Source organism: Setaria viridis, chromosome 5, assembly GCF_005286985.2.
Source record: "Setaria viridis chromosome 5, Setaria_viridis_v4.0, whole genome shotgun sequence".
Classification (NCBI taxonomy): Eukaryota; Viridiplantae; Streptophyta; class Magnoliopsida; order Poales; family Poaceae; genus Setaria; species Setaria viridis.
The window spans coordinates 31718586-31733561 of record NC_048267.2 but is presented as its reverse complement, the minus strand read 5'-3'; the positions used below and the strand labels follow the sequence as shown (position 1 = coordinate 31733561).

The 14976-nt window shown below is 40.9% G+C and overlaps 1 protein-coding gene across 6 annotated transcripts; it reads left to right on the top strand.

Moving 5' to 3' along the window:
- Positions 1-8610: 8610 nt before the first annotated feature.
- On the top strand, positions 8611-14138 carry LOC117857941 (uncharacterized). 6 transcript variants are annotated; one of them, XM_072293641.1, is made up of 8 exons: positions 8611-8783; positions 9739-9854; positions 10237-10401; positions 10822-10922; positions 11614-11719; positions 12574-13032; positions 13128-13465; positions 13726-14138. In XM_072293641.1, exons 3-8 carry the CDS (start codon positions 10245-10247, stop codon positions 13891-13893), a joined length of 1329 nt encoding a protein of 442 aa, XP_072149742.1. In that variant the 5' UTR covers positions 8611-8783; positions 9739-9854; positions 10237-10244; the 3' UTR covers positions 13894-14138. The 6 variants fall into 6 exon arrangements, with proteins under 6 accessions (XP_072149742.1, XP_072149741.1, XP_034596762.1 ...); XM_072293640.1 differs by having other exon boundaries at positions 10198-10401; XM_034740871.2 differs by having other exon boundaries at positions 9726-9854.
- The last annotated feature ends 838 nt before the right edge of the window (positions 14139-14976 follow it).

Here is a 14976-nt window from a genome sequence, read left to right as displayed (position 1 = left end):
GGCCCACCGAAAGGTTTGGATAGTCCTACAATACGGGGTTGTACACCGAAACGTGTCAAACATGGAGACTACGGTGCAGGACGGCGTGGTCTACGTGGCAGACAAGAACTAGTCAAGGATTAGGAAACTACTCGTAGAAATTAGAGTAGGACTCTCTAGTCGAATCCGACTAGTACTCTTTTAAAACAACCAACCCGTAACCCTGCCCCCGACAATATAAGGCGAGGTAGGGACCCCCTCCAAACAGGTTCAATCAATACAACACACAGGACGTAGGGTATTACGCGACATAAGCGGCCTAAACCTGTCTAAATCGTGTGTTCGAGTTCACCATCGAGTTCCTGATCTTGGCAAGCCCCACGTATAAAACACTACCTTGAGTACCCCATCGGTAAGTTGCCGGGTCTAAACACCGATATATACTTCTAGATTGTTTTAAGCTATAAAGTGATCTTCAATTTCACACTATATGTGTTACATTCTTATGATTTAGGACAATAATTCATCAGGGAGTTTCATATAAATATTTGCAACTAGTGATCCTACATAAATATGCTTTCACAACATCTATTAATTTCATCAGCAAGTTCATACATGCTGCCATAGATATCAAGTAACGGAATGTGATTCCATCCATTATAGGAAAATAAGTTTCATGAAAATCGATATCGGGTCTCTATGTAAACCCTTGAGCTAATAGTCTTGCTTTATTCCTTATCATTTGGTTATTTTCGTTTATCTTTCGAATGAAAACCCCATTTATGTCATTTAGGGAATATCCCTTAGGGATTCAATCCAAATGAACTACTACTTTTGTTTTATTTACCAGAACAATTTAGCTACAATTGCTTCTTTCCACTTAGGCCAATCATAATGCTTCATGTATTTTGCTAATGATTTTGGATCGGGATCTAGATCAATTTTTCTAATCTTCTCGGCAAAATACATGCCAACTTTAGTTGTTTTTCTATCATATATATTTCTTGTTTCAAAATAATTTGTTGAATTTTCCATTATTCTTTCACATTCATCCTGATCGGTTGTTATATTTAAATCAAGAATTTTTGATTTCCCAGTGTGAGCATTTTCTCTGCACATATTCTCACTGGGTTTTCCATCTTCAAGATGTTTCACTATAAGTGTACCTTCACTTTAACTCTTATTTTCATTCTGCGCTATCTTAATCCTTTAAGGACGTGTCCCTGAAGCTATTATCTGAGTAGATACACCATTCTCTATTTTTGCATTTCTACTTTGTCTCCGCATCTTTAGGGTATGAGTCAGCGTAGATTTTACATGGAATTCCAATTCATCCACTTCTTGTAGCATTTCGATTCTTTATGTTGCGGTTTACTGTAGATTCGTAAAAGTTCATAATCTCGTTAGTATTAGTGAAGATTTCAGGTAGCTCATCTGCAATTCTTTGCAAAACTATTATACTATGAACTTCATGTTCAATTTCTTAAGTGTGAAGATCCATTAGGACCCCAGTGCTTTCCCATGTTGTTTCTCGACATTTGTCCCTAGCAAGATACTTTCCTCCCCGCTAATGTCAGGAAATTATCTTCAATAAATATATTATTAGTGAACCAAAGTATTATGGAGAACCCCAGTTAATGGCTGTAAATATTTAATTTCTTATGCACTTTCAAATCCTATAGTGAAGCCCAGTGAAGCCCCCATCGTGGTTCGTTGAGGTGATGGTATAGGAATATATACAACACATATAAATTTATGTAGATGGGAAATATTTGGTACAGAATTTTTCACAACTATATTGGTTACACTTCATGACATGCAGATGATCTTCAAGTGCACGAGTATATTGGTTACACTTCATGATATGCAGATGATCTTCAAGTGCACGAGATCCTTCTATGTCACTCAGTTGTACTATGAGAGAGAGAGAAAGAGAGACGAGAATCGATATACAAGAGTGCATACTACCATCAAATCGCAAAGTTCCGTACAACTATAGCATGATAATTATCATAGTTGAACAATAATATTATGCTAACAGCAACATTTTCATTTAGTTACATCCGGAGCATGTTGTGATACCTTAACCAGTGTATACAAATGAAAAGCATAGGTTTAGGAGATATGTCAATGAATGCTTATGCTATGGAAGTAGTAGTGAGGCATCATGTTGCTGATACAAAACCACGCATGCAATCATCAGTGTCTTGGTCACCCATGTTTGAACTTTACATTCACAAGCACAGAGTTTTCTCAGTAGCTTCGATGTCGCTTTAATGTTGAATAGAATATGAGTATTTGTTTTAGTGATAAAGCTTTTGAATGAATGTAGCAAAACTCACAATATGGATTGTTTGCTAAGGCGATAAATATGCTCTCGTAATAAGAAATCTGCAACACTTAGAGATAAAGAGAAAAACACATGAAAAGAATCAAAATGTGTGTTATCTCTACCTAGTACTTCTATACTTTTGGTGTTTCCGATGATTTTGATGTTGGGCTTGACATGATCTAATATAAGCTACTATGATTGCACCTTCAACAAAGAGCCTTTCGATCTCATCAGGTTTTATATTTCGTTCCACGCTTAATCGCTACAACTATTGAAGTTGCAAAGCATGTCAATCTGACTTGTATACTTCCTAGATATCTATACGCTTGGGTAAAATGGGCACCCTACACGCTATTGTATCGAATACTGCCCCTTTCACTAGATTTGCTATGAAAGTACATTACTTTTCTTCACTAAAATTTGGTGAATATATGTCTAGTGTAATTCTAATTGCTCCTACATGCATGTTAGATAGAGTATGTTTAAGATAACTTTAGTTTAGTTTAAGTCATTGCAAAATTATACCATTTGAAATATAGTTCATAAAACCATAAAAAAATCTTCTCATATTATAAAAAATGTCATTTTGTTAGTAAACATTGACATGAATTGGCATCCATAGCCCACGTGTGAGATACATGTGTGCTCATAACTCCTTCCGCATCTTATTTTAGGCTCATGCATTTTCTAGAAAGTCCATTTTTGTGACAATGAGCAAAACTTGTGTAGTTCCATGGAATATGTTTAATAAGTGCGGTTATTGATATCTTATACTAAAAAAGTTATAGTTGCAAAATCCATTCTTTCAAGTAAAAACTATTTCTCTATTCAACACATAAGAGTCAGAACTTGATCACACTTCTTACTAGTAGATAAGGAAGATATAACACACAAACTCTTAGTATAAATATGATTAGATTCTAAAGTATTAACCAAGCATTTTACTTCCTATGTATATGCATGCGGCTTATAGGATATTGCTATGGTACTTGGAAATGAGTGTGGACCGTTCATAGTTGGATCCAAAATGATTGAAAAATGTAACCTATTGCCGCATAGGAAGTAATAGATGAATATAAGCTTTTTTTTTCGAAAAAACTAGGGGGAAAAATCTACCAATTAGATCTAACTTGTATCCATGGTCTTATTAGGTCTTCATACCCTATGCTACATGACATGTGTGTTATGTGATCACTAACATGATATTTTTCTACTATAACATTAAGAAAGCCAATGTGATATATCATGAAGTACGTGATAAACTAAAAATAAAACATGTACGTGACCCTAAGCAGTTGCGGGTGCAAAAATCCGCCCGTTAGGCATTATGTATGTAGGTGTAGATAGGTGTGCCTGATCTCATCATGGGTGGATTTTTGCTCCACCCGCACCCGACCCCACCTATTGCCATCCCTGGCAATGATTGGTTGACGTAAGGGTAGATCGATTGATGGTCTTAATTTTAAATGAAATTTTCTTTTAGATCACTCACCCTTTTAAAAATCTGTTCATAACATAGTATTAGTTTGAATTGATGTGACAAAATGATATCCAACACATTATTTTTATTTTTAAACATTTTAATATTTTAATATATAATAAACTAGATGTGAGGTAAGTGAATGGCACAATAATTTCTAGTAAATTCCAATAGGTAATTTTTGGTTTTTTAACAATGCACAAGTTGGTGAAAAGTTAAGGGAGGCAACCTGTGAGATTATTACAATCTAGACTGGGAATTGCAAAAGCTTGATTCAAAAGCTAGCATGTTTGAGCCGGCTAGAGCCTTTAAAGATATACTCCCTCTGCTCCAAAAAGAATGTAACTCTCGCTTCTTGAGGTGTCGAACAGTTTCAAATTTGACCAAATTTACAAAAAAAGTACTAACATTCACATCTCCAAATAGATTTAGTATGAAAATATATTACATGATTAATCTATTGATATTTATTTTGTACCATTAATGTTAGTAATCTATATCTATACCTAATGATAAAGCAAGTAAGGCTTCTGCCAAACTTTTTCGTACGTCGCTGATGTCATGATGACATCAGCATGATGTCGGTCTGCTCAAGACCGAGCAAAGCCGAGGCGCGCGCCGGCCGACTCGCAGAAGTTGATGTCCTCAACTGATCCGCTCGAGAATCTCACAGAGGCGCAGGTCGCGCAGCCCAACAACGGCTCGGGCCGAATCGAGTGGGGTCAATGCCGGCAGATCGGTGCTGGCAGCGAGACCTCGCCCTCCGCTTCGACCGCGGCGCCATGGACGGGGAGTAGGGAGAAGGTTTTACCGTGTCCGCGGGAGCTGGCGGCGGTGGGGTTGGATGCAGCGCCGACGGCGGCGGCCGGTGGGCCTAGGATTTGGTCCGGGTCGCGCCGGGTAGATGCCAAGCCACCAGAGAGGGTAGCGATGTGGGAGGAGGGGAAAGGAGGAGGAAACGAGGCAGGTTGGGTGCACCTACGTAGAGGAAGAGGCGGCGGTGGCTGGGGCAAGGGGCGGGCGGGAGGTGGGCGAGAGGTAGCAGGAGGAGGGAGAGGTGGGATGGGAAGGAAAGAGGGAGGGGAAACGGAGGCCTGGCAACATGAGCTGATAAAGCGGACGCGGCTGTCCCTCCGATTTGATGCGCGCCCTTCGCATCCGCCCACGGCCCTCTGGAGAGTGAAGGAAAAAAGAAGTCAATTTCCGATATTTCGCCATTAAATAACAACAGATTTTTTTATATAAAATCGGCACCTCTCCCACGGTCCTACTTAAATAAACTGCATAGAAAAAAAGAGTGCAAAGGATTGAACCCATAACCTTCAACTCCGGCAGCAGTGGCAGGGCTCGAGGCGGTGGTGAGCTGGGGCCATGCACAGACCAAGAGCGAGCGGCATGCTCGAGGGTGGGAGACCGCGTGCGAGCGCACGCGCCAGCGACGGCGACAATGGCGGGGTGCATGGGCAGCCGCCGGCCCCTCCTCTTCCTGCCTTCCTACGCCATATCCGGCGGCCGGGAGAGCACGCATGGTCGGCGGCGAGTGGTACAGCCAACAACAAATCCAGCTCGACCAGGCATGGATTCATTCAATTGGGCTTCGATTTCAATCATTCGTGAGTCAATTCATTGTATAGGCATCTGATTTGATTTTCCATCGGTCACCAACCTCAAGGGCGGCCATGAGGGCGCAGCACAAGCGGCAAAGCCGAGCTCTCCATCACGGGCAGCGGCGGCGCCGCCACTTCCCAGCAGTAGGCCCGTAGGGAAGAAACTCCTCCCTCCCCAATGCACAACTCCGTGTCTATGTACCTAAAGATTTTATTTTTTATCTTTATTTTGATCTTTATCTGTATATGTATCATCCATATCTCAACCATGAATAAAATATTTAGCAATGAATAAAATATTTAGCAACTGGCCTGCATAACTTGAAACAATTAATGATCCGCTTGCATAACTTGAAACAATTAATGATCCGCTGATAATTTGAAGAACACTTCTTTTACTCAGTTATAATGGTATGCATGAGGCCGAAACCATAAAGAATCGAATGAAACAATTAATAATTATTCTCAAATTACGACATTCTAAAATAAAAACTAATACGACAATCACCTTTAAGTTATTCAAAATGTTCAAAAATATACATATCGGGATATACTACTACAAAATAAAATTTAACGTTGCGCATACACATTTATATTGTGATAATATATCCATATATTTTTTTTGACTAAATACACATAAAATATTCTCCAGTTGCAACACACGGGCATATTTTTTAGTATTTTATATAAATTTGGTCAAATTTAAAATTGGTTGACTTATCAGGAAGCGAGAGTTACATTTTTTTGGACGAAGGGAGTAATCCACAATATCTAGTTGATATAATTTGGCGTGCTTATAGAAGTAAGATGTACGCAAGATGTGGGCGCGTGTATTCAGGTAAGTGTACGCCTATCTATGTGAGTGTATGCGACAATAGTGGGTTTTGAAAAAAAAAAGTAGTATACAATCCAGTTAGAGAATTTAGTATCTTACCAATGACTTCTCGCGGATCCAATGTTTAGGGTGACAAAAATCTACTCTTGTTGGAGAGTGCACTATGATAAAATTCTACTCTAGTGGGTGAGTGCACTGTCTTACTCTTTTTAACGTTTGGGTGGGGCTAACACCTTGTAGATTAGGTTGGATTTTGTGAGTGAGAATTTCATGAGATTGCCATGTGAGGCTCCTCCATCTGTAAAAGATTTCCCGTTTTACAATGGTCGAAATAAATCCAGCCTCTCAAAATGGCTCCTCGAACAGTTTTGTGTGTGTCAAACAGCTAAAAAAGAAATAGCTTTGCACATGAAGCACTTCGTGAAGCCATTTTGGGCTTCCATTGCGCAAGGTGTCCCTGCACAAGGGGAGTCAGAAATACGAGTTCTAATCAGCTCCTCCTCTTCAATCCTCATGTGAAGCACCTCATGACGTCATTCTACCGAACGTTTCCCAAAACAGCTTCAGCTTCATAAAAAAGCCGTTCTACCAGAGAAAATAGAGCCGAAACCTTTTTAGAAGGAGCCAAAGCTTTAGCAAAGAAACCCTATGTACTACAATTGGGCAAGCCGGTGGGCCTTGAACACAATATGGGTTGGACTCACTTGGGCCCACGAAAGCAAACAACAGAGAGTACAAGAGGGAACAGCTACAACCTACAGGGAGAGGGTCGTCAAATGACCACGAACTAAATCGACGGTGGCGAGCTACGGCTCGAGGTGATCTTGGCTCGATCTGTTCCCTTCCCCTCTTCCTCCTTCCAAACCGGTAACATTATAGTAGTTTCTAGAACTCGAGTTACTGCATACTCCCTCCATTCCAAAAAAACGGACGTTTAGGACATGATTACGGTAACCAAGGAGTCATTAATTAGGGGGTATTTTTCCATCCCTGCCCCTAATAAATAGAGCTGCGGGTGCATCTCTAACCAGACACACACAACGACCAGATGGCTAATGGAGGGAGGTTTCGGGCGTGAGGTCGCAGGTTCGATACTTGCGCGCCTCAAATTTTTGCTGCTGGCGAGTAGAGTCGCGATGTGGGAGAGGGCGTCGGGATTTTTGGGAACGTGGGGCGATGAATGCGGCGCGGGCGTCCGGGGCGTTGAATGCGGCAGCAGAACCGGCATTTCACTCGCGTGCGCGAGGGCAAAGGAGTCCAGAATCGCAGCGGCGCGAGTAGGACGTCTGTTTTTTCGGAAACCGTCTGTTGGCCCAGGACGTCCGTTTTTACGGAACGGAGGGAGTATATCTTTATTGGATTGTGAATCAAGCACTGGGTTGTTAACACCCTACATTTTTCGGACACTCAGGGGGTGTTTGGATACGAGGTGCTAAACTTTAACAGTATCACATCATATGTTCGGATGCTAATTAGGAGAACTAAACATGAGCTAATTATAAAAAAAATTGCAGAACCTTGTGCTAATTCGCGAGACGAATCTATTAAGCCTAATTAATCCACCATTAACAAATGGTTACTGTAGCACGACATTGTCAAATCATGGACTAATTAGGCTTAATAGATTCGTCTCGCGAATTACACTCCGACTGTGCAATTAGTTTTGTAATTAGTCTATGTTTAATATTTCTAATTAGCATCCAAATATCCACTGTGACGGGTGTTAAACTCTAACACGTGGGAACAAACAGACCCTTAAACTCCGAAGTAAACAGCATTCCAAACGGCGGGTGCTCGTGCGAGCGCGACGGAGCGAGGCAACACCGCCTATCTTTCCTCGCCGGCAGAGTGCCGTGCGGAGCGAGACGACCAAACCGATGACTCAGACTCCGGTCACCTGAGCATCAACGGCTCGGATGCCGGCCACTCACCCGCGGCCTCCGATCTCGCCCGTCCACGTGCGCCCCAGCATTGACTTGACCTTCCCTCACCAAACCCGACACGCAACCTCCTCTCGTCCCAATGACATGTCGGCCCTGACAGCCCCTCCTCCTAGCCGCACGCGAGTCCCCTCACCGCCGCGATCCCTCACGCACGCGGCAGGACACAGCCTATGTCACTGACTTCATGGCCTCACACGCTGCGGGCCCCTCTACTCAGTAAGTGTATACTAAAGCCGCCAGGTACCAGGACGGGTAGCGAAGTGTGGCACGTACGCAGGCCATCGACTCGCGGCGCTCGGCACGGCGCCGTTGTTGTGAGATGGACGGTGGGCCCTCAACTTTAGCGGGGCCACGTGTCAGTGATTATTTAGGAGGCGGGTGAAGTGAATAGAACTATAGGAGGAATAGCGCGCTACCAAACTCGAGACCGACCCCTCATAATTCTCTCTTCCCCTCTCGCGATTTGGGTACTCTCCCCTCCGCCTCCGCGCACAGGTTTCCTCCCCCTCTCCTCTCTCCTCCTCCGCTCCAGAGAGAGAGAGAGAGAGAGAGAGGAGAGAGAGAGAGAGAGAGAGAGCTACCTGCTGCGACCTCGAGTATCATTTCGGTAAGCTTCGAGTCCCCCACGCGTTGAATTCGATCCGTTGATTTGGTCTGGCTAGATGGGGGAAGCTGTAGCAACCGGTAGCTGTGTTCGATTCGTCCAATTTCGGTTCGGGGGTTCGGCGTGCAGCGGGGTAGTCTAGTTCTTAGGGTTTTGACGGGCGATGGCGCGACGGCGTGGGGATTTGCTTCTTCTGATGTAGGGGTTTGGGTTTTCGTGATTCTTTCGGTGAATTTGAAGTTGGGGGGATGGCGATTCAGTTGGGAATATGAGTTTTTTGCTGCTTCGGGGGCCCCGCTGGGTTCAGAGTCTTGAGATCCTTGCTTGCTCCCATCGGAGGCTCTGATTTTGGGGGGTTTTGTTTTGTCCGCTTTGGGTTGCTTTGGTTTGTCTTTGCTTTGTTTTCGATGGAACTGTGCCTTGTTCGCTGTAGGGACTAGGGAGCGTGTAATTTCGAGTTAAATCTCTTAGTTGACTCGAAAGCTTGTAGGTTTCTAGGGCACGGAAGCGATCTGGGTGTTTAAGCGAGTTACTTTTGGGGCTTCTTCGCAGAAATTTCATGATGTTAGTTAAGAAAATAGTCTCGGGGGTAGCAAGTTGGGGGCAATTTGTTGGAAATGACTATCCTGGCATGAAATTATCAAATTTTACTCTCTCGTGTTGGTCTCACGTCATCTCATCTTGTTACTGAATATTTCATGGAATTTTGGGGGGTATTTGCTGCCGTTTGTTTTATAGTGTTTTGCTACAGATCTAGCTACTATCTATTGTCTGTATAGCACTTAGCACATATGATCTTGTAAGTTTACCTGGCTGTTCTGTTGCTTACATGCAGTCTCTGATACCCTTCTATGTGTCATAACAAAACACTAATAAACCTCTGCCTAATGTGTCTAGATTTGTGCGATATTTGAAATTTAGTGTACTAATTGAGCCGTTTTGCAGTTACCGCTTTTAGCTGGTAAAAGTCGACGGTTTTTGCGTATGCAGCAGGACACTTGCAGAAAGATGTGATAGAAGAGTAGAAACTGTTTGAAAAGGCTAGATCTTTGTTTAAAGGCAATGCCTTTTCGGGTAGGTTATTGTAAATTTCGCTTTTATATTCTTTCACATGTTTGGCCCTGGTCTGAATTGGCACTGGTCGTGTTGGACAAGTTTTAGGCCATTAAAATGTGGGTAGATGTAGGATGTTATAGAACTTTGATGTGGTATTTGTTGTTTAGAATGTTGGTTAGATGGTTGTGACACTTGTACTTTTGTTTACAGCATAAATGTCGCTGCCATTACTTTGTTAGTATGGGATTTTGGGTAATAAATTACTATTGGTACGGCACATAATATTAGCTTAAAAGCTAAAAATTTGGCATAAATGTCTTTACTCAAGTATGCATCAACTGACCGTTCTCTAACTTTCTAGTGAACACACAAAGAGTTCTGATTCACTGAACAAGTGCAGTGGTCAAGATGCCTGCACTGAGAATGAAGAGGATGCTCGAAGATACTGATTTTGCTAACGAGTTCAACACCAAGACCGTTAAATCCATGAAAATCTCGCATTTTCATGTCAGTGAGTTAGAGCAGTCGGCTGTGCTGAACTCGCCAGATAAAGTTCCTCAAGATGGTAAGTGATCTCATGGACATTCTATTTCTCTCTAAAAGAAGATAACTGCATGTGTATAGGCTAGCTGTCCATATCTCTTGGGAGTGTTATCGATTGCCTTTTCATTTTCCATGAAGTTTTTTTTTATTTTTTAAGGACATTTCGGTTAGTGTTTGTTGGCTCTCCTTGATGCTTATGATGTGCCTTCACTGCATATCGTTAATTACACATTTAGAAGCTCCATTGACAGTCACACAATATATAGCTTAAGAATCTTTCTAATATTTGATAATTTGCTTTTTTTTTTCGAATTGGTTTCTCACATGTAGGTTGGAAAACAGCTATGTTTACACCATGCATTGTTAGTGACTAGCTTAGCAATATCATTGAGCATGTGTGTATGTGTATTTTATGGATTGACAGCATCTCTTTATTCTGCAGATTCGGACCCAACTATTCAGCTTGCTGACCAGGATATTAGGGTAATGGAAGCTTCGGGCTTGCATGATCTGCATGGAGGGAAATCCGTTGGTGTGTTCAAGGTGCTCCAGCATATTTAATCTCATATTAAGCACTTGATAACTAGCTGTGCACTTGTCCTGGATTTTCTTCATAATTTCCATTTTTATTTATGCTTGTGGGTTCTTTTGTTTCAACGGTCTTAAGGATCAAATCCTTCATAGCCCTTGCAATATTGCCAAATTGATGTGCAAGTTGCGATCTGTTGCTTAGATGCTTCCTTACACACTTTGAATATTTGCTTTTATTACCGTCCAAATAGATGTAACAAATCATAATCTATCATCATTTTATATTCGGAAATGATTGCATGAATACTTTATTCATCCTAGTCCTCACTCCTGACTAGTAAGTTTCTCAACTCCTTAAGTTTCCAACCTTGATTTCCATGTTGATTGAACCTGTGAAAAAGGGTGGGAATGATGCATAATGTATGAAACAATTGCAACCGATTGAAATATAATATAACCATTGCAATTGCCCGCTGCTTGTTATCATGTGGCCTTTAGCTTCAACTTGTTCCGAGTAAATGATTAATGTGGCTATTAGAAATCGCCTTTGTTTGGTATTGTTTGAAGTTTGATCTATAGTAAACGTTGGAGATTGGGTGCATTGCTTTATTATTGTGTTGTCTGTACTGTTTGATTTCGTTTTGGGGTCTCAAAATTTTGTATAAGCTTGTCTTGCAACCTAAGATTGTCCCTTTTATTTCAGGATTTAACATCTGGAGTGGTAGTTTCACCAAATTCAGAGGCTGATTCCTCTGCTAATTATGATGATGACGAGTCTCTGTTACATATCGTAAATTATGTTGACAAAGGTAAGTAGTAGTCATTTCCCCTATGATGATATGCATGCTAGCTTTAAATTTTAAATGTCGAATGGAGATGGGTACACAGATCTATAAAGAGAAGTTTTAGTAGCTTTCAATTTGATATGCACACTCCCATGAGTTCTGTTAGTTATGCTGTAATCAGTGCAGCATATGTGATTCGAGGTTATAGATTCTGTCATCTAGTAATTATATGAAATTCAATGCTGTCCAGATTTTTAAAATTGGACAAGTAATGAACCAAGTTATTTAGGCTATCCGACTTGCTTAGGACAAAGACTTGTCGTTGCTTTTGTAATGAGTCATATTATGTCTTCAAAAGGTTTGTTATTATGCCATAGGTGCAAATTGAGCTTTGTTGTATCGTTCGCCTGTAGATATAATTTCCATATTATCTAGTTAGTCATATGCATGAGGCCTATGAATCAAATTATTTTTTCGTTTACGGTCGATTTCTTTCGGGTCATGGTGCACCAGTTGGTTGATGGTCTGTCACCAGCATCAAGTGAATTCTTTATCATTAAATTTATGCTTGTGCATGGTTTGGTGATCATACTCTAAACTTGTAGGTTTAGTTAGTGATGCACATCTAACATACTATACTTGTGGAAAAGGCCTGCCTGATCAGGAGTTAAGATTAATCAACTCAGGGATCATTTTTAAATAAAGAAAACAATGGCATAGAGTCCAGTCCAGTGGGTCACTAGCCCAGGGCATGGCTCATTTCCCCTGATTCACAAGCTACTTGTCTATGTTTACCTTACAAAAGCACGCGTTATTGTCAGTTAAATTTTTCCGTAATTTAATGCACATGTGTGATCATTTATTATTTTCTATTACAGAGTTTGCAGATGAAGGTGTAGATTATTCAGCCCAGAATTTTTGTGCTGTTAGTGATCATGAGGCAAGCTGGGGTCCAAATCAGTGTTGCAGCCTGCTGGATATTTACAGCCCAGATGGCGATTTCCATTTCTTGCTGGATAATCCAGCTGATCTTCTGCCTAGTTATACTGGACTATGTGAAGAGTTTGTATCAATTGATGCATTCATGAACACGAGCAGCAGATGTGGCTCGTTCCCACTTATTGAGAGTGTGACAGAAGCCAGTATTGATAATAAGCCATGCTCACCTGAGGTTGATTTGTGCTTTAGTAACTCAGATGTGTTGGAGTGGCTTAATCCGCACCTATCTGAGGAAGATTTACCAGATCTTGTTGATTTTGCCGAGTTGAATTCAAATGCTATTCCTGCAACAAAAGAGCAAGGGACCAGGAAGGTCACTCTTGTCCTTGATTTGGATGGTATGTTGCTAACTTGCTAAGCATGCAGAAGCTAATCTTGGATGAGAGCATATTCCTGCCCTTGACAATAATATACTTTTTTCCTTTTAATGCAGAAACACTTGTTCATTCAACTATGGAGCAATGTGATGATGCTGATTTCACTTTTCCTGTGTTCTGTGATATGAAAGAGCATGTGGTATATGTGAAAAAGAGACCACATGTGGACATGTTCCTCCAAAAGATGGTGGAGATGTTTGATGTAGTGATATTCACAGCCAGCCAAAGTGTTTATGCAAACCAGTTGCTGGACATGCTAGATCCAGAGAATAAACTTTTCTCCAAGCGATTTTTCCGGGAATCATGTCTATTCACAGACAGCAGCTACACAAAAGATCTGACCGTTGTTGGAGTTGACCTTGCGAAGGTTGCCATAATTGACAACACTCCACAGGTAAAACTGCTATGATAGATTCGTCGTGACTTCTTGTTCTTCATCGAGTTGAAGTTGTTTATAGCTGTATTTCAAATCGTGATAGGTTCATCATCACTTTCTGTTTTTGATTAAGTTGAAGTTGTTTATAGCTCTGCTTCAAATCTTGATAGATTCAACTGTTATTGATTGAGTTGAAGTAGTTTATAGATGTGTTTCACTGGTTTATTAAGGTAATTTGCAAGTTGACTAATCATCTAATTATTCTCTGCGTTTATCAGGTTTTCCAGCTCCAAGTGAACAATGGTATACCAATAGAGAGTTGGTATAACAACCCTGCAGACGAGGCGCTACCTCAGTTGATCCCTTTCCTGGAGACTCTTGCTGTCGCGGATGACGTCCGGCCTATCATTGCCAAGAAGTTTGGCAACATAATAGATAGTTGCTGAAGTTTTTGAATAAGTTTTAGGGTTAGTCTTGTTTGCTCACATAGTGGAACAGAAAACTACATGACATGTTAACAGGACTAGTTGGGACTTGATTTTTCTCTTTACAACAAGTTGGTTTCATAGGATGAAGAGTCTTGGCACGGGGCAATTTCTTAGAACTGTACATATCCACAATTTTGGTTCTTTTGACTTTGTACATAGAATGCTAATGGAAATGAAAGACTGAAAGTGAATCTCCTTGCAAATTTCCTCTGTGTTCTTGCCATGTGTGCAAAGACTTTGTACAGGAAATTTGAGTTATGAGGTCGAGGGGAACGATCTTGTGATTGCTCGCCAATTTTCCTAGGAGGGAAACGGTCTACGAACAAGGCTGTGTGTGACAAAAATGTTCTTTTTCTTTTTCTTCATCATTGTTGTTTCATCATTGTGATAAAAATGTTATATCATCATTGTTGTTTCTTTTCTTTTTCCAAACTTGCAATTGAATCTCAACTCAAAAAATTGGATCTCATATTTTAGTTGAATATCGTGACTTTAGCAAGAAAATTCAAATTCCATTCAAGAAACAAATCTCCAAACCTTGTTCAATTGAAGGAATTACTTTCAACTCTGAAAAGTATCAGCATGCTATTGCACTAGTCTCAAACAAGAAAAATATGTTACTGCAGCTAATACTTTCGACTAACAAAATCGTTGGGCCAGATATCCTCTTAAAATACAAAAAAAAAAATCACACTCCTCCGGCAGCTCCGGAGCGAAAGGGCGTTAGACTTAGACATGTGCTATAAGTCCAGGTTAGATATCCTTTGAAAACAAAAATACACAAACTCCTCAAAGCAAAGTAGGGAAAATTAGTTGTATAGCATTGAAAAAACATCATTTTTGAAAAATACCATCAAAAACTTAGTTGTATAGCATTGAAAAAACATCATTTTTGAAAAAACCATCGAAAGAACTCCGTTACGTAAAGCTATTATCTAGAAATAGCATTCCGTCAGTTTGCACTGCACGCCGTAAACTCCGTCGAGAATCCGCCTGGAAAAAAAAAGAACACGAGACGCCCACAGATGGCCGTCCACGCAA

What these genes read in the sequence shown, in the direction of transcription:
- LOC117857941 (XM_034740872.2), top strand. Translation starts at nt 10,245, where the DNA reads ATGCCTGCACTGAGAATGAAGAGGATGCTCGAAGATACTGATTTTGCT. An exon ending in AGATAAAGTTCCTCAAGATG is followed by an intron (nt 10,402 to 10,821) that starts GTAAGTGATCTC and finishes TTTATTCTGCAG; the next exon opens with ATTCGGACCCAACTATTCAG. An exon ending in TAATTGACAACACTCCACAG is followed by an intron (nt 13,466 to 13,725) that starts GTAAAACTGCTA and finishes TGCGTTTATCAG; the next exon opens with GTTTTCCAGCTCCAAGTGAA.